Source organism: Mastigoproctus giganteus, chromosome 5 (genome assembly GCF_048544385.1).
Source record: "Mastigoproctus giganteus isolate SK-2022 chromosome 5, ASM4854438v1, whole genome shotgun sequence".
Classification (NCBI taxonomy): Eukaryota; Metazoa; Arthropoda; class Arachnida; order Uropygi; family Thelyphonidae; genus Mastigoproctus; species Mastigoproctus giganteus.
In genome coordinates, this window is record NC_143579.1 from 12,961,287 (window position 1) to 12,981,218 (window position 19,932).

General features: G+C 34.9%; 1 protein-coding gene across 5 annotated transcripts in view; it reads left to right on the forward strand.

Moving 5' to 3' along the window:
- The window catches only part of LOC150085178 (eukaryotic translation initiation factor 4 gamma 3-like), a 791,506-nt gene that overhangs the window by 256,620 nt on the left and 514,954 nt on the right, over positions 1 to 19,932 (forward strand). For all 5 annotated transcript variants that reach the window (XM_090373913.1, XM_090373915.1, XM_090373911.1 and 2 more), the window contains one exon: positions 10,300 to 10,515. In XM_090373913.1, the coding sequence (XP_090230039.1) occupies positions 10,300 to 10,515 (216 nt within the window). The remainder of the gene's footprint in view (positions 1 to 10,299; positions 10,516 to 19,932) is intronic.

Sequence of the window (19,932 nt, forward strand, 5' to 3'; positions counted from 1 at the left end):
GTTAGTATCAGAGTGCTATAATAAAATTCCTGTAGTTAAACAGGAAAAATTAGAGGTGCGCATCCTAGAACATTTTTATGTAGAACATCAAATCCCAAAAAATTTACTTATGCAGATTTTAAATGATAAATACTATTTCAGCTCACTTTTAATGAAAACTTATTTATGTTTGTCAGCGTATTTGATTTTTAACTTGACCTTTAAATCAATAAACAAAGTAAATACATAAAATCTGAGGAAAAAATTTAAGTAATTTAAACCTCACATACTCGTAATGTCCATATGTTTTTGAACACTTGTTAGCATTCTGGGGCTAATCCCGTGCTTTGATGCAAGAATCTAATGGCTATTGCTTTTTAGTGTTGTTGAATTAGCAGCAGGGTACAGAGTGAAAAGAAAAAGTTTTCTGAGAAAGTAAAAGTGTTTTTGTTTGAATCTGGAAACACTAAATTGATGCACGTTCCTAATGAGCTCCCCAAGATTTTCCTGGGTAATTTTCCCAGTTCAGTCCGATGCCTAGGTTTTCAGTATTGAAATTGTACAAAGGTGGAAGTGTAGCTTGCCTGTAATATGTTTTTGCAGTCAGTCAGCAGGATTTAAATTGTCACTTAATCTAAGAGTGCTAATGTCTGCAGTAGAGCAAACTTGGACTTCAAGAAGTTTTTTTGCTTTGCCTTATGTTCAAATGTATGGCACCACTAAGAGGTTAATTTGTAATTTACATAACCCGGCAGTGAACGCACACCAAAAAGTTGCAGTTGTTTGGCCCTTGACAGGTGCTTAAATTTCTTTTCTATTTCTGGAATTTTTTTTTTTAAATTCTGCTTGTGGTATACCAATATTTCTTATTTTCTTAGTGGGTTTTCTTAATTACACTTTATTATGTATAATTTTTTAATTTTTAATACAAATTTAAAATTTAAAAAATGCTGTGTTGTTCACATGTTATTTAAAAAAATGCAAAAAATAAAATAATTTATTTTATTGTAAATGAAAAAAAAAAAAAAAAAGCAAGGTTATTTCATGAAAGCTACAAACATGAAATTAAGTCTTCCATTTCTCATTGAGAGCATGAAATTTCAAACTTACCTTTGTGCACATTAATTTGCTTTATCAAATAAATAAAGGAATTTTTTCTTTTCCTTTGTTTATCAAATAAATAAAGGAAAAGAAAAATTATAATAATGAAAGAAAGAAACTAATTTTCATCAGTAAGAATAATAAGGACAAAAAAAAATTTCAAACAACATTTAAACATAAAACTAAGAGGAACTACTGTTCATAGCAGATGCCTCTGTCAGACACTTTAACTGAAATGCCAATATCAAAATACATGTGCACACACAGTATGTTGTTTTCAAGACATTGAAAATGAAGCTAACACATTAAGCATAATCTATATAATATTGGTGTGAACACACCATAGACCATTCTCAAAGGCAAAAAACTACATTTTAGTGTAAAAGGGGCATCATTTTATTTGTTTCCCATATTGTGTTCCTCCTTCACAATGAGTTGCCATGTATTGCACTTCCTCGAATAAGTAACTCTTCACTAAAAGAGAAGACTATTGTTACTTATTCTCAGTGGGCACCACCACCACCCAGATGGCACCGTTTTAAGGCTTGTCGGCCTTTCATTGGTGGGTGGGCAGGTACCCTAGTATTGCAGAAATGACAATCCAGTTGTAAAGGTAATCACACAATATGAGAGATGCTAAAAGGTGTACTTGATAATGTATAAGTTAAACTCAATGCAACAAGGCATCATAGATTTAAAGTACAAATAATCTCTCTCTTGGCCGACCGGGCTGGCTGGGTTGGTAAAGTGCCTGCCTGGCAACCCAAAGGTCGCGAGTTCGAATCCCACCTCGGGCTTGGATCAAAGTACTACAAAAACCGTGGGAGGTGCATTATGGCCACAGAAGCCGATGTGCCAACAACTAACTAAAAAAAAAACAAAAACAAATAATCTATATAATATTGGTGTGAACACATCATAGAGTCTGGGTGGTGCCCACTGAGAATAAGTAACAATAGTCTTCTCTTTTAGTGAAGCGTTACTTATACAATACACAACAACTTGTTGTGAAGGAGGACCACAATATGACATACAGATAAAATGATGCCCCTTTTACACTACAAATGTAGTTTTTTGCCTTTAAGAGTGATCTAAGGGGTGTTCACACCAATATTATATAAATTATTTGTACTCTTAAACCATTGAGTTTAACTTATACATTAAGCATAATATTATTAAATTAATAAGAGGAGTTTACCTCAATATAGTACGTGGAACACTTCCGTATGATACCCTCCAGAAATTAAAACGGAAAAAACTAAAAAATCGACAACTTACCGGTACATTAAAGTTAAATATAAATACTACACCAATCAACAATAGTATATTAAAAAAATACTTTATTTCTGTCCCATATGTTGAACAGTGGCACAAACAGCTTAACAGATTCTTTAAAGATACCGAATTTAAAATTATAGCTAGGCCTATACGGAAGTTACACACTATACTGAACAATCGCTCGGTTCTTTCCGCGTTCGCAACACAAATTAATGATCTAGTATACAACATTTCTTGCGGTGATTGCGACTTGTCTTACCAGGGTTCGACGCGGTTTTCTCTTAATATTCGTGTAAATCAACACGAAGCCTCAGTTCGTGCTTCTCGTTCAGCAGCGTCAGAATTAGCCTTTCATGCCATTAACGAAAAACATACTTTTTTATTTAACGAGGCCAAAATACTTAACGTTCAACGTAATTATACGCGACTATTAATTGCAGAAACCGTTGAAATTAAATTACACGAGAATTCTGTTAATGTTCGGCGGCCATATTTGATCTCCGATGCGTGGACCTTTACGCGCATGCGCGAAGACATATAATCACTATTTAAGTTGCAGGTTTAGCCTGATTCGGTAATTTTAATTCCTGTGATCACGACAGTCGGTCGAAAAGCATTGTCAGCTTCAGGAAGGAAAATCGTTTTGAATATTTTCGTTAGATTCTTTTAATTGCATTAATTTGAATTTTAATTGTTTTGAATTGATTTTGAATTGTGTTAAATTGATTATTTAATTATTTATATTTTACTTTAATTATTTAATTATTTATATTTTACTTTAATGTACCGGTAAGTTGTCGATTTTTTTCGTTTTTTCCGTTTTAATTTCTGGAGGGTATCATACGGAAGTGTTCCACGTACTATATTGAGGTAAACTCCTCTTATTAATTTACTAATATTATTATCAACGTAGAACATATTGAGTATTACAGCTCTGATTCATACTATCTAATTAAGCATAATGAAAAAAAAAAAAAAAAAACAACCCCAAATAGTCACATGCCACCTGACAGGTTCTTTGCATTTATAATTCCAAGTAAACAATTTTTCACTTCTAAAACATCCCCAAATAAAAGTTTGAGTATATTTAGGAAGGTAAAAAAAAAAAAAAAAAAAAAAAAAACAGATTTTTTTTATCATTACTTAACATTTAATAAACATATATTTTTGAAGGACCCCTGCCAGGTCCTTCATGCACGCTGCCCAGTTAAAAGGATAATCCTGAAATGGGCTATCATAACAGTGTCCCAACTTTAAACTACCCAAATAAAATAATGTCATTTCTTTATCACTCAGAGAAGAACATACTTTGCCTTCATAAGTTGCCATGGTATTGTTGGTATTGTATTACTTTTGAACAGAAGTATTGCATAAGCTTAATCTTCCAGTTATTGAAATTTTATTAAGTTGTAAAGACCATCTTATCCTTTTATGTGTTAGGACAAAAGGATAAGATGCCTAGTTAATGCAATGGGCTTATGCTCACAGCAGAACAGATTTTGCCTTCACAAGTTAGTATTGCACTGCTTTTAAACAGATTGCATCAGCAAAAGTTTAATCTGCCATTGATTTTAAAATAAGTCCTGAAAGAGACTGTCATACCAGTACTTCAACTTTTAAATAAATGACAATTATCATTTTCCTGATGTGATTTCTTTGAGAGTAGAGCAATACCAGGAAACGTGTGATGACAAAGTTTGTCTGCACAATGAGTTCTGAGTAATAAGACTATTGCATTATTTTTAATAGGCATTTTAAATTCTGCTAGCCATAAAAGAAACATGAAAGGACACAAGGTAGGCCTCTCAACTTCATAAAATCTTGAGGCCATCATGTGTTAGTGGATTAGTAGAAATTATTACTGCTATTTGGCAGATTTGGTGTGAAGATTTGGCAGATTTTTTGTTAGAATTGCCAGTGACTAGAAATTCTATCTCGTCTTGAATCCATGAGAAAGCCATTATTGTTACAATAATTGTATAAAATCTGTCAAATAATGCAATGATATGGCAGCTGCAGTGAAAGTGTTAAACAAATAGCAAAACTATAAAAGAATGTCATGCATACTGTAATTGATGCATACCGTAATTTAAAGCTTTCATGTTAATGGTCTGGATGTTACTTATATTTTATAGTTTGGAAAAGGTATATTGTTTTTATGTAGGATGAAGATACAATATGATTTTAATTCATTTAATAATGAGAAATAAAAGATATTAATATTTAGGAATTAAAATTAAGGTTAAAAATAAAGGTTAAAATTAATCATGCTATCCGTAAGGCGTGGACCGGCAACGCTTTTCTAAGGCATGAAGTCCCAGTATGTGCCCTTGGGGATAACTATATACACATATACAGCCTCCTTCATGTGAATCTTAACCCTGTGGATTCTTGTTATATTCCGTGTTTGTTACGATGCTATAATAATTAATTAATTCTAGTTGTTAAATTTTGTGGAAAGTAATATTCTTGCATGGTGATAATGTTTGGTGTCTTTACTTTTTATGGTGTTTATAGTCCTGCGAGTAGGGATTTGAATTTTGACATCCAGGTACCTTGCGGATAGTTGACGAGCCTTGCCTATGCACAATTAACCTGGAGTTCAAATAGGGGCTAATTTTTAGCTCTAATAGGAGCTTTATATTCTGTGGAAAAGATTTTTTCTATGACACTATTAGGATTAATGTTAATTGGTTGCTGTTTGAGTTTTGCTTGTGTGGCAGCATTTATATGGTGTCTAATGTAATTATCAGGTATATTGTTATTGTTGAGGGTATTTTTCAATTTTTTTTAAAGCTTCTATCATGTTATCTGGGTTATTGCCTATATGTATAATTCTGTTGGTTTGGGTTCTGATCACGTTTCCGTGTATATGCTTGGCTAAATTATTTTCCCAGTTTGTTGGTTTAATAGCTGGGAAGCTGAATTGGTCTCTTTTATAGTAGAGGTTGGTATATATTATGTCGTTTGCTATTTTGATTTGAATATCGAGGTAGGTGGCTTGTAGGTTGCTTTCTGTGTTGGCTCTTTCTATGGTCAGATCTTTGGTGTAAATATTTTTAGCCATGTTGTCGAAATCTGCATAATTGATAACAAGTACATTGCCTATGTACCTGCAGAAAATGTCTTCTTTAATCTTATTTTCAAAAAAAGTGCAAATAGAGATTGGCTATGGAGCATGAACTACTAGCACCCATAGCCACTCCTCTTATTTGCACATAGATACTATTACCCATATATATGTAATTATTTTTCACACTAAGTTTGATAAGGTCTTGCCAGTACAGGTTGACTGTCACTAATCTGCCGGAGTAGTGAGTTTGCAGAATCACCGGTGGTTATTTTAGCACATACATTTTACCCAACAACTAACCACCTCAATCCTACCAGTTCACTGCCAAGCTAGTTTAAGAAAAAATTCCCCAGGGACCAAAAATATTTAGAAAATAATTTGATTAGTAATTCTAAAATAAATATCGTAATTGTCAGTGTTGTCACTTTAATATATAAAAAAAGAAAAAAAAAAGTTTTTTTTTTTTGTCTCATATATGTGGTCTAGTAGGTTACTTTATTTCTTGAGAAGCCGCGTCGGCCTCATACGTGTGACGCTATTTCGGCATATATATGAAGGTCATTTGTGATTACTTTATTGCATGTGCGGAAATAAAACTAATTGTGATAAAAAACTCTCAAACGTCGCTATAACTTTGTCAGTATTGTCAGAGATTTTGTGAAAACAAGTTTGTTAGCACGCTGTATTATCCATCATATTGTGTTGTGTTTTTCCGCAAGTTTGTTGTAAAAAAAAATCTAAAAAGGAATGGCTAAAATAAAATTACTAAAATAAGAGGAACTGATAAAAATTGCTGGAATTACAATTAAGCAGAGTTAAATTTCTCACAGACACACTGCTGTCGAGTTTTTCAGAAGTTCAACTTTATCTATTATGTACAATGCACAGTGATTAAGCTTTACACCATGAGAGGCACTTTCTTTATGCATTGGAACCATGGCTGGGGCTAAATGTGAGCAGGTTATAATAATAAATGCAGAAAAACAAGTGGGAATAGCTTGCCAGTGTTTACGAGTTCGTGCCAACAGCTGATACTGCAACCAATGCCACCAAAACAGTAGCTGACTTCTAATCTCTCTTGGCACAAGCACATTACAAATATGCCTTCCTCTGCATCTAAAAAACATGGTTTTCTCTTTCACTCTCGGCATTACTTTTCTTCCAAACAGCTGTTCACTTCACAAATCCACTCTACCATGGAATATTGTTCTGACATCTGGGGCCCCAAAAACACACACACACACACACACACACACACACACACACACACACACACACACACACACACACACACACACACACACACACACACACTCTCTCTCTCTCTCTCTCTCTCACAGGCTTCTAGATTCCATCCAGAAGAGGGTAATTAGACTCATCTCTAACAGTGTCTCTCCACTTGCTGTCTGATAGACATATTGTTTCTGCTGCATGCCTTTTCTACAGATCCATGGGTACTGTTCTTCTGAATTGGCTTCTATAATTCCCGCTCTCTCTTTCAAAACAGTCTGAACATGTGCCAGCCAACATCCATTTACTGTCCAACTTCAAACTCACAGAACCAACTTTTCATCTTCTTCGTTTATTCATTCAACTGCCATTTTCTGGAACAACCTTCCTTCATACATATTTCCTGAAAATTACAGTCTACAGAAGTTCAAGTATAATGTCAACAAGTATCTTCTTTCGTCGTCTGAACCTCCAACCTAAGCACAGTACTAAGTATTATAGGTTCTCATACCTCTCGTGTTTTCATCAAAAAAAATTTGGGGTTTTCATAAAAAAAAATATATATATATATTGCTTGCTGTTTTGGTGTAACTATTTCTGCATGTGGTGATAAACCTTTATCCTGTTGGGTTTTGTGGAATTTGGGAATCCAGTAAATGTATGGGTATTTAGTGTTATCCATTTTTAATTTAATTTTCTTGTGTAATGCTATTAGTTTTTTAGTAATTGTGTTAGGGGTAGATTGGTGATCTTATAAGTGTCACTGTGGTCCAACTCCTGTTTTAGGGTATCTATGTAGAATCTATTACAGATGATGCTGAAGTTGTTATTTGCTTTGTCTGTATTATTGACAGCGAACTTATTTTGCAGGTTTTTGATTTTTTGTTTAATACTGTTTAAATTTTGGTGTGTCATGATGTCTCTGAATCTAGTTATGATTAGCTTTGTGGTGATATTAATGCATCTTTGAAACGCTTCCAGTGGGGTGTTATATTTGTGTGCTGTTTTATAAGCGAATTGCAATAGATCCATATTAATGGAGTTGTGCATGTTTTTTAAGCAGATTTTGGAGTTCGTTCTGAATTTTGTTCCTTTGTTCATCACCTCTTGTAAGGTTTTGTCTTCAATAATTTTAAGGTTGCCAGTAAGGATGTGTTTGTGATGTGGGTTTATATAATTTTTCTATTTCTTTTCATGGCAGAAACAGGGTTGAACTGTAGTGTCCATATTGGCTACTGTTTTTTTTATAATTATAGAAGGTAATCCCTATGGGCCTGTCGTATCTATGTCTGATTTCTATACTGATATTATTTATTGGAAGGTATGATATTTTTTTTTTTTTTTTTTTTTACATAATGTTTCTGAGATTAATAATGTAGTTGTAGACCCGATTTAGAAATTTAATTGTGCAATATTCTTTGTTTGTATTTTCAGGGTATACTAACCTGATTCTGAATTTAAAAATATTTTCTAAAGTGTGTTTAAGATGTATATTTTTAATAGACATTTTATGGTATAGCTTGTTTAAGGCTTTTAACTTACTATGTTTTAGTGCAAACAGGGTGTTGTGTATGCTTTTTATGTCAGTGGGATATGTATCCCATTCTGTTAGGAGTCTCTCAAAATTGTTAATATTATGGGTTCTAGTCCTATTGTAGCTACTATATTCTTGTTTAATTTTATAATTTCTCAGTCCATTATAATTTGTTTTTTGTTAAGTGAAATATTGCATATGTACACTGTTTCTTATTATTATTAGCTACATGGTGCAAGGAAGCCTGAGGCTTATGCTGCACCGGTCAAAAAAAATTTCCCAAGTTACCCTGAGAGAGAGAGAGAGAGAGAGAGAGAGAGAGAGAGAGGAGAATCACCAAGAAAGAGAAGAATAATGATATCCAGCTCAGGACCCTGGGTGTGTCAAGCCCATACTCACCAGATGTGGCCCTTCTGTTGAATCTATTGTTCAAGCTATATGGGTAGAGGGATTTGTATTGAAGAATAAAAAAACTAGTTCTTCCCTTTTGGTGGTGTTTTCCATGATGGCTAATATGGCTATGGAGATATTTGTAAAATTGTGTTTTTGGAAGTGTCTAAGCTCTATTTCATTGGTGTATTTGTCTGTATCTGTGCTATTTCTGTCTTCTGGCAAACTCACTAATCCGGTACCCCACAGGTCCCATTGCTGCCGGATTAGTGACGGTCAACCTGTATCTCTCTATCGGAATGCTTCTTTATATTGATATATAATTTTCATTGCACCTCTCCCAACAGATCACATCTTTTCTGAAATGAGGTGTCCAGACTTATAATGTTAAGGCTTGCATAAATGACCAGTCTCTCTCTCTCTCTCTCTCTGCTGCACATGAATGCCTCTTCCAGTTTGTAGTTTAAACATGTTCTGATATTAACATTGCAGAGATGTTGCGGATTTCATTTCACTGAACCATGTAACACACTGTGCATCTTCCATTTGACTTAAAATATGCTGTTCTCTGCATATTGTGCTGGAAGTTGACGAAGACATTTTCACCACAACTATACATTTAAAAAAGATAAAAAAAAAAAAAAAAAAAGAATAAAATAAACTTTTTGATAATTTAATGATAGAACTTTATTATAAATATTGTTTAATTGATACAGTTTTAAATGATTTACTTCTGTAATAATTCTCTTTTTCAGGATGTCTGGTTTTGTTACTAGTGTTACCAAACCCAGTTTTGCTTAAAAAGAGAATTACGTTTCGTAATTGAATCATATTAGGAACTGAAAATACCAACCAATAGTTTCATTTAGCATTATCTCAACTGTGGGCAGCTTTTACGTTGCCCGTGAAGGATTAAAAAATGTGAGAAATGCATTACTTATTGGACTTTTAAATGACTTTTTTTTAACATTTAATACAAAAATTAGTTACCCAAATATAATTGTAAGCACTTCCCCAGGCCAAAAATCAGTGGAAACTTGAAGAGGAGTTTCCACCGATTTTTGTCAACATACTGGTATATAGCACTGGGAGATTAAATCACAATTGAAGCACATTTTTCACTTCTTTCTAGGCAGCCCCTAGAGGTGCAATTTAAAGTTATAGAAGAAGTGTGACTTTCTCTGAACGGTACTAAGCAGATCTAAGTATGATTAGCCATTCTCTTAAAGTGAAAATTGTTTCTTCATTTTTTAGTTTGTAGTATTCTAACATTAAAAGCCATAAAATATCAGTAAGCTTAATTAGATTTTTATCTGTGTGAACGTTAATGGGTGGGTGGTTGCTACAGTATCTAAGACATACTTTTGCTCTTTAATCTCACTCTGTTTGTGACTGTAGTTCATAATATTTTGCTATTGCCATACTGTCCTTCCTAGTGATCAAAAGGCCCCGAAGGTCACATTTGATTGGCAGCTGTTTTTTATTAGGGAAATTTGTAAATATCACTGAGATGCTTCTGACCTGTATGGATGCCAAATTAAGGTAATTATTGGATTTTATAACCATTTGCAGAAAAGGGGCAGTAGTAAAATTTGGTCTTTCCAGTGTTACTTTACACTTATTTTGCTGTACAAAACGTTGATCACTATATGTAAAAGAAAGCTTTCTTTCAAGTTATGTTTGAAATTTAGCTTATCAAAAAATGTATTTGCAGAATTACTTCCCTCGGCAAGGTGCACCCCGTCCTATGCCACGTTCTACACAAATTAGTGTGATGAGTCAGGCTTCTGGTTCCCCAGCTCATCAGTTTGCTGCAGCAAGTCAGATTAACATGATTTATCAACCCCCTGGTGGCCATTTTACTAGTTCCCTTTCAACTCAGGCACCAGTTTATATGTCATCTCCTACAATGCCAGCTGTGTCTGTAAATGTAAGTAATAGTGAATCATTCTTCTTCTAGACAGACTTTGCTAGTTCAGCATAGCATAGTTGCACACCAACCAGTAAGATAAGAATTAAAATTTGTACTTTAATTGCACAGGTATAATTAAAATATAGTGATATGCAATGAAGTGTATAACTGTATAAAATAAAATTGTTAATAAATGTTAAACCATATAAAATATATAAAACTAAACAGTCAAAAAATATAAACAGATTAAAACCTTTAAAAATCATGCTTTCAAGAAAAATGAATTTTGTTTATCACTGGTTATACTTGATATCAACCATCAGGCCTTAACTTTTAAATGCAAAATCTTGTATTACAGTAGCATTTCAGTCCACAACATTTCACCTTCTTCCAGTATTCATCACGTTGAAATATTAATTTATAAAATACGATGAATACTATGTCTTTTCCTCTTTATATTGATACAGTGTAAACATTTAAAAAAAGGTACACCTTAGAATTAACGTGGTTTATATTCCTAGAAAAAAGTGCCATAAAATCAAAGCCGATTTTCTCACAGAAACATTGATATAATAGAGTTGTTTTAACAGTGTCCAGTTTCTAAATTTTTATGAATATAAACACAATAACATATTTAAACAATCATTCATCATCATCATCATCAGTCATTTTCAATCCACTGCAGGATGAAGGCCTCTCCAGCAACTTTCCAGTTCCTTCTGTTTTGAGCACTGGCCATCCATTTACTACTCAAAAACTCATGAATTTCATCTATCCACCTCCGCCTTTGTCTTCCAGGTTTTCTTCTAGCTCCTCTTGGGTACCATTCTGTTATTTTCTTAGTCCATCTGTCATCATGTCTTCGAGCTATGTGTCCTGCCCAAGACCATTTTAGTTCTTTAGTTTTGATAAGAATGTCCTTTACTTGAGTTTGCTGCCTAATCCATGTGTTTCTCTTCTTATCTAACAGTCTGATTCCCAATATAATTCGTTCCATTCTTCGCTGTGTAGTTCTTAGCTTCTCTTCCATTCTTTTGGTGAGTGCCCAAGTTTCACTTCCATAAGTCATGGTGGGGAGTATACATTGATTCATTATTTTACGTTTCAGACAAACTGGGATATTGCTCTTCAGTATGTGACTATATTTCCTGAATGCTATCCATCCAAAATTTATTCTTCTCTTGACTTCCAGCCATTTATCATTATTACAGCTAATAACTTGTCCCAGATAAGTATATGACTCCACCTTTTCAATTACTGCTCCTTCAATCATTATTTCCCTTTCCGTGGCATACTTGTTCATCATTACTTTTGTTTTAGCCATATTCATCTTTAGTCCAAAATCCTTACTAATTGTGCATAACTGATTAAGATTTTCCTCTAATTCTTTGGGATCGTGGCTTATGACCACAATGTCATCTGCAAATCGTAAATGGTTTAGGTACTCTCTGTTCACATTGACTCCTTTCTGCGACCAGTCTAATCTTCTGAAAGCTTCCTCAAGGGCAGCAGTAAACAGCTTCGGAGATATTGTGTCTCCTTGTCGAACTCCTTTCTCGATTTTAAATTTGCTACTGTCTTTGTCTAGTCTAATAAAGGATGTAGCACTCTCATATATTTTCTTCAAAATCATGTGTGGTGTATCTATGCCTTGTCTTTCCAGTGCCCGAAACATTGCCTTATGCTGTATGGAGTCAAATGCCTTTTCATAATCCAAAAATGCTAGGCATAACGGTGTTTTCTATTCATTTGCTTTCTCCATTAGCTGTGATATTACGTGAAGGTTATCCATAGTTGAGAATCCTGTCCTAAAGCCAGCTTGCTCTTTCGGTTGATTCTCATCAAGTATTCTTTCTAATCTGTTAGTAATGACCCTTGTGAACAACTTGTAGATATGGGATAACAAGCTAATTGGTCTATAATTTCCAATTTCTGATTTATCTCCTTTCTTATGCAGCAAAACTATGACTGCATTATTCCACTGCTTAGGCATCACACCTTTTCTAATGCACTTTGTGAAGAGCCTTGCCAATTTTTGTGTTATGTCTCTTCCTCCCAATTTTAACAACTCTACAGTAACTTCATCTTCCCCCGGGGCTTTCCGATTCTTCATTTTCTTCAATGCATGTTCTACCTCATCAGGAAGAATATCGGGTATGTCGTATGTGTTGCTACTTTGCAATCCATCTTCCCCACTGCTGGTATCATTCCCTCGCTGCTGGTATAATTCCCTATAGTAGTCTTCTGCTATTTGAATTATGCCTTCTCTGCTGTTTATAATTACACCATCGCTATTCTTCAGTTTCAGTATCATTTGTCTTTCTGTATTACTGCTCATGGCTGCTGATTTAAATCCTTTGTTTTCCCTTAATGCTTGTTCTACTTTTCTTGTGTTAAATCTTCTTATGTCCTCTCTGAGTCTCTTTCTAATGGCTTTGCATAACTCAGTATACTCAATTTTCTCCCTGTCAGTGTTTTTCTTGCTCTTCATTTGTCATCTTTGGTTCATCATGACAAGTGTTTCTTGACTAATTTTTTCTTCTTTGGATTTCTGTTTCCCTATAGGTTTCTTGGGCTTTATCACTTTCAGAAAGTTGTAATATTCCTCGTCGATATCTTGGTCCTGAGCAGTCTGCAGAAGCTCAAACTTGTTCTTAAGTTCCAGTACATACTGCTTTTTCTCCTCCTCTGTTATTTCAAAGACCTTTGTATTATTTACTCGAGTCAGTTTTTTCCTTTCCTTTCCTACATCTATATCAAGTGTACATCTTACCATTCTGTGATCACTTCCAACATTTACCTTATTCAGGACGGTAACATCATTCACAATATATCTTCTGTTAGTGAGGATGAAGTCGATTTCATTAGTTGTTAATCCATTTGGACTCTTCCATGTCCACTTTCTGTTCACCCTTTTCTTGAAAAAAGTGTTCATTACTGACATTCCTTGAGATTCTGCAAATTCCCCAAGTCTTTCACCTCTTTTATTTCTTTCACCAATTCCAAAATTTCCTATAGTTCCTCTTTCTGCGCTGTTTTGCCTTTTTCCAACCTTAGCATTGAAGTCCCCCATAATAATAGTGTAGTGGGTTTTCTGCTCATCTAGAAGGCTCTCAATTTCGGTGTACATTTCTTCAACCTCTTCATCATCATGGCTCGATGTTGGTGCATAAATCATTATAATTTTTAGCTTGTACCTCTTAGAAATCTTGAGTATTAGTCTTGACACCCTTGGTGATGTACTTTTGAATTCCAAAATGTTGTTTTTAAAATCTTTATGGACCAGAAACCCAACTCCACCTTCACTCCTTTCACTGTTTCCATTGGTGTACAGCAGATTTCCACTTGATAAACTTATAAGTGATTCATTTCTTCTTCTTGTTTCAGCCAAACCGATGATATTCCAATTCACATTTTCTAATTCCTTTTCCAGCTCTAATATCCTGTCTTCACCGATGAGTGATCGTACGTTATAACAGGCCAAGTTCAATTTCCGTGCATGGCAGCCTGGTCGTACCCAGAGATTCTTAGCACCCTCTGCTTCCACTCTGATCCTCTCGCTGCCGTAAGAGGGAGAGTGAAAGCTGCTGGGGACTGAGGGCCATTTGTATTGTTGTGCTCTCATTGCTGGAGGGTTTGGTCTTTTCCTCTTCACGCTGACCAGGCGTCTTGAAGAGAACCACTCTACACGTTCGTTGCCACCTAAGTGACGTAACAGGGCTTACCATCGAGAAGGTGTGCATGAGTGGATTTTAGGGAGGCAGGCCAACCGGACTTCTCCTAAATCTTCTGTAATAGAGAGATATTGGATCCATCAGTGTTTTAGGCTGAGTGTCTGATAACACACAGGATACCTGTTCCCCTCTAAGAAAATGATATACCATCAGAAATTATTATAAATGAGCGATTTTTGGGATTTTATAGTATAAAAGATCAATCAGCTAGCAAAATTGAAAGTGACATTATTTACTGTATAGAATCCAATAGGCTAGATTTACAGAACTGCCGAGGTCAAGGATATGATGGTGTCGCAAGAACGAGTGGGGCATACAGCGGTGTGCAATCAAGAATATTACAAAAAGTTCCAAATGCCTACTATGTTCATTGCACGGCATATAACTTAAACTTAGTAATTAATGATGCTGCTGTGAAAAAAGTAGCTGACATGTCTTTATTTTATGACATAATTGAAAATATTTACTCTTTTTTTGCGGATAGTATTGTACGATGGGATCTATTGAATCAGAAACAGAATGTAGATGCAAATGATAGCGCTAGCGCTATATCAGCAATTATTCTAAAGAAATTGCACGTTGGTCATCAAGATTTGATTGTTTACTAGCATTGCGCTATAGATTTACAAATGTCCTAAAAACGTTAACAAAAATAATATTAGTGTCTAAAAAAAAAAAAAAGACGAAATATGCCAGGCAATTGGCTTGCCAAAAAAAAAAAAAAAAAAAAATGGAAACGTTAGAATTTGTTTTCCTTTTGGTATTAAATTACAAAATATTGGAATCAATTAATTTAACTTCAAAGTTACTGCAACAAAAAAATCTAGATCTCGGTCAGGTAATGTGTCATTTAGAGGCATCCTTAAATTCTATGGTTTTGCTAAGAGATAATTATGAAGAAAGTAAAAGTTTTGCATTTTCTTTAGCAAGATCTTGGGGAATAAATTTAAATTTTAGTAACAAACACAATAGGAAAGTTAAAAAAATGTTTGAAGATTTAGCTCAAGACGAACGACTTCAAGATTCTGAAAGACGGTTTAAAGTTGATATATACTATGCAACAATAGACAGTGTGATACATCAATTAAAATCTAGATTTCTTAATACAAAAAATGTAGATAGTTTTAAAATTTTGCAACCAGAAACACTTATCTTTTAGCGACGAAGCGCTGCAACAAGCAGCTGTAGGATTTCAAAACCGATACAATAAAGATATTTCTGATGACTTTCCACTGCAGCTATTAAATTTAAGATCATCTTTAGGACAAGAAATTTTAAAAGTTAATTCAATTCGGGACTTGTGCAACCTTATTTTAATTAAAAACACGTTGTTATCTGCATTTGTTACAGATGTTATAACTGCATGTTTTATATTCTTGACCTTGCCGGTTACTGTGGCTGGTGTTGAAAGGAGTTCTTCAAAATTAAAACAAATTAAACCATATATAAGGAACACAATAGGCCAAGATCGACTTAGTGATTTGTCCGTCCTAAGCATAGAAAATGGTGTAGCAAATTCTTTCGATTTCAACCAAATTATAGATATTTTTTCGACTAAAAAGGCTAGGAGACAAAATTTTCATTAAACTTTAAAATATTTGTTATAAATTTTTTTTTGTGTATATAGACTAGATTCAACATATACAGTTGGTTACTTATTACAATGATTTGTTTTAAAATTACTCCAAAACTATTATGTGTGTATGTGTATTTTTTTCCTGCAGTGTTTTTATATTTTTCCTGCAGTATATTTTATTATGTGTTTTTTTTTTTTTTTTTTTTTTGTCATTTATATCTGCATGTAATACATGTCATGTATATATATATTATTGTTACTGAGGTTTTATATTCATGCATATTTTAATTCAAATCTTATTATTTATAGATATTATTCATTTACTTAAGGCTTGAATTTTTGTTAATGTGAATAAAGATTGCTTACTAACTAGTTAGCTTTATTTACTTCGTAGATATACAGTAAATTTTTTTTCACCGATCATTTTGTATGTATTTCTGTTGATCTTAATCTGTAATTAGCTATTGGGTTTTGTTTTACAATAATAAAAAATAGGGTTTGATATAAATTCGATATTTATTTTTTAATACATCATTATATATTACAGCATTATATTTATTACAGTGTCTGCAGAGGAGGAATTATGATGGTTTCAATTTTTTTTTTCATCTTCTCGTGTTTATATTTTTTACTCCTGTTTTTGCAATTTTCACTAATTAAGTAGGGGCCCGAACATGTTCTTTGCCTCCGGGGCCGAAAAAGGGTAGCTACGCCACTGCATCCAACTATCCTTCTACAATTGAGGTCTCTTCTATGAATTTTTTCACACAGCCGTGGCAGAACTTCAATATAATATGTTTGATTGACAGTCTGATTCGTTGGGATGTAATCGGCATAATTCCTTTCATATTGAAGAAAGCAAAATATTCAATAAGAACATTTGAATTTTAATTACATAAAAAATATTAACATAAACTTCATAGCATGAGCTATTCTTGCAGCCTGTCTAGTGTCATTACTGCATTAGATATATTTGTTTTTTTGAAGTATTTTTAAATATACTGAATCTGAACGAAAATCATGCCTCAGAACAGCAAAAGAAAGAGCTCAAGCTAATGGGAGTGCTATGGCTCTGGGAGAACTGAAGAGGTCAGTTGTCTATTGAATCACAGCCTTATGAGAAGTATTGATTGTTTGATGTTTGCAGAGCTGTCAGGAATGGGACATGATATTTCCAAGGGGGATGTCTTTGTATGTAAGGAGTGTGAGGATATTAAGTGCTAAATCAACATTGTTAAGAACCTTTACAGCTTAAAGAAAGAGGTGAATGTCCTCAAAAGAATTAAATTGGGGGCCATCAAGCTCTCTGCTGCCCAAATCAATGCCAGAGCTTGCGCTTGAGCATCAGACAACACAGCTACAACTCCCAGGGCAGAATGCGCTTCTCCCAAGGATCCAATTGTTGTCGGTGACACTGCTGTCATGGAAACAGGAATTATATTGTGCAAAAAGGATAGGTGGAATTGAACCAGGGTGTGTCTGCCAGGGGTGCAAAAGTTGATGATGATATAGGGCAGATATCATCTTTTAAGGGTACAAAAAGTGATATTGTTGTACACGGTGGCACTAATGATGTTAAGAGTAGGAGAGCTACAGACTTACTTAACAAGTACAGGGTAATGTTGAAAAAACAATTGCGAGTTAGGATTAAATTTGAAAGTGTCAGAAATTCTTCTCAGACACATTAAGAGGGAGCATATGATGGGAACCTTGTAAATCAAATTGGCCCTGGAGAGTTGTGCAAGGCTCATGGGTTAAAATTTTTCTTAGCCTGGTTTGTGCTTGTTAAAAGGAGAGACTGCTTCTGTAGGGATAGGATAGTGTGGATAGGGATAGACAGTGTTAGGTGGGTCAGAAAACTGCTAGCTTGGGGAGGATACAAAGACGCAGTTTAACTATAGCTGCAGGTAGAGGTAAAAGTGATTCATGCACTGCTTCTATCGGAATGAGCAGCACCCTTGAAAGCAAGGTGCTGTGGATTTTAAGAAATGCTAGAAGTGAAAAGAGAACTGCAAGAACTGAAAAAATAAAGTACAACTGTTTTACGATGAATAAGAACAGGCACATGTATACCAATGCTAGAGGTATAGTAAATAAAGTTAGCATTAGCAGATGCATGCGATGCAAGAAAGTAAACTTATATAGCATCAGTCAAAAAAAAAAAAAAAAACCCGACCCTTCCCATTTTACCCATTCATTGACTCCAAAACTTTGTCTAGTTCACTCTTGAATTTATTTAAGCTAACTTCCACAAGGACAGATGGAAGTTTTGTTCCAGCAATCGACCACCCCGCTGGCTAAATGCAAACTTCTACACATCTATTTTACAACTGTCTTTCCTGAATTTGAATTTATGCCCTCTCAGGTCCAGAATCTGAGCAAGAGGAAGAATCTCATCATTGCTAAAACCATTCAAGGTCGTAATACACTTCAGTCAAACCACCTCACATATGTCTATTTTCCAGACACTGCAATTTGCAGAAGGCTTTCTTGATAACAGTAAATCTTTGTTCCACTCACTAATCTCATTTTCCTTCTCTGTAGTAGTAGTAGTAGTGGCATGTGACGCAAGAAAGTAAGCGTATGAGCTTATGCAGCATTAGCCAAAAAATATTTTACAAAACAATCCCCTCTAAATATTTGTCCAGTTCCTCCTTAAATTTATTTAACCTATCAACTTCCACAACGACAGATGGAAGTTTGTTCCAGCAATTAACCACCCACTGGCTAAAGGCAAATTTCCGCACATCTATTCTACATCTGTCCTTCCTCAATTTTAATTTATGCCCCCTTAGGTTCGTAATCTGAACAAGTGGAAGAATCCCATCAGAATTCAGCATGCTCAACCCATTCAAGGCCTTATACACCTCAATCAGATCACCTCGTAGGTGCCTAGTCTCCAGCTGCTGCAATTTGCGAACTTAAGCCTCTCCTGGTAAGAGGATCCCTTCATTCCCCTCACCAATCTTGTTGCCCTTCTCTGTACATGCTCAAGCAAATCTACATCCTTCCTAAAATGATGCCTCCAGACCTGCACGCAGTAGTCAAGGTGTGGCCTGACCATTGCCTTATACAGACGTACAACCACCTCCTTTTCCCTGCTAACAAAATTCCTGTATATATCATTGACAATACCCCATGACCTGCCCTGGCAGCCTGTCTACATTGCTCAGAAAACTTCATATCTGACTGCAAAATTACTCCCAGGTCTTTTTCATTTTCTACCTCCTTAAGTGTAGTACAACACAGTTGGTGCATTTCTCTGGGTTTACTTCTACCCATATGCACTACTTTGTATTTATCAAGGTTAAACTTCAGTTGCCACTTCTCAGCCCATCTGCCCAAATTTTCTAGATCCTTTTGCAATAACACACTGCCATTACTATCATTAACAACCCTGCCAACCTTTGTATCATCTGCAAACTTCGATACTAAGCCTGATATACCTTCATCAATATCATTGATAAATATGCAGTCAGACAAGTCATTCTAGTAGCTCAACATCTTTCCTAAAATGAGGCCTCCAGACCTGTATCCAATACTCAAGGTGTGGCCTGACCATTGCCTTATACAAGGGGACAGTCACCTCCTTCTCCCCGCTAGCTATCAAAATTCCTGTATATCATTGACAACACACCATGAGCTATTCTTGCAGCCTGTCTGCACTGCCCAGAAAGTTTCATATCTGACTGCACAATTACCCCAGGTCCTTTTTATTCTCCACTACCCTGAGTGCACTAATGCACAGTTGGTATGTTACTCTGGGGTTACTGCCACCCATATGCAGTACTTTACATTTGTCAGTGTTAAACTTTAGTTTCAACCATCTGCTCAACTTTTCTAGATCCTCTTGCAGTACTGTACTGTCATTAACAACACTGCCAAGCTTTGTATTGTCTGCAAACTTGGACATTAACCCTGATATATTTTCATCAGTATCATTGATAAATACAGAAAACAAGAAGGGGCTTATCACCGAACCCTGGGGGACTTCACTAATAACTTTACTCCACAAACAGCAGTGTCCATTGATACTACTCTGTCTTCTCCCACTCAATCATCCCTTTATCCAAAGCAGTAACTTGCCCTTAATGCCATACCGCTCCAACTTCCATGTGCAACAGT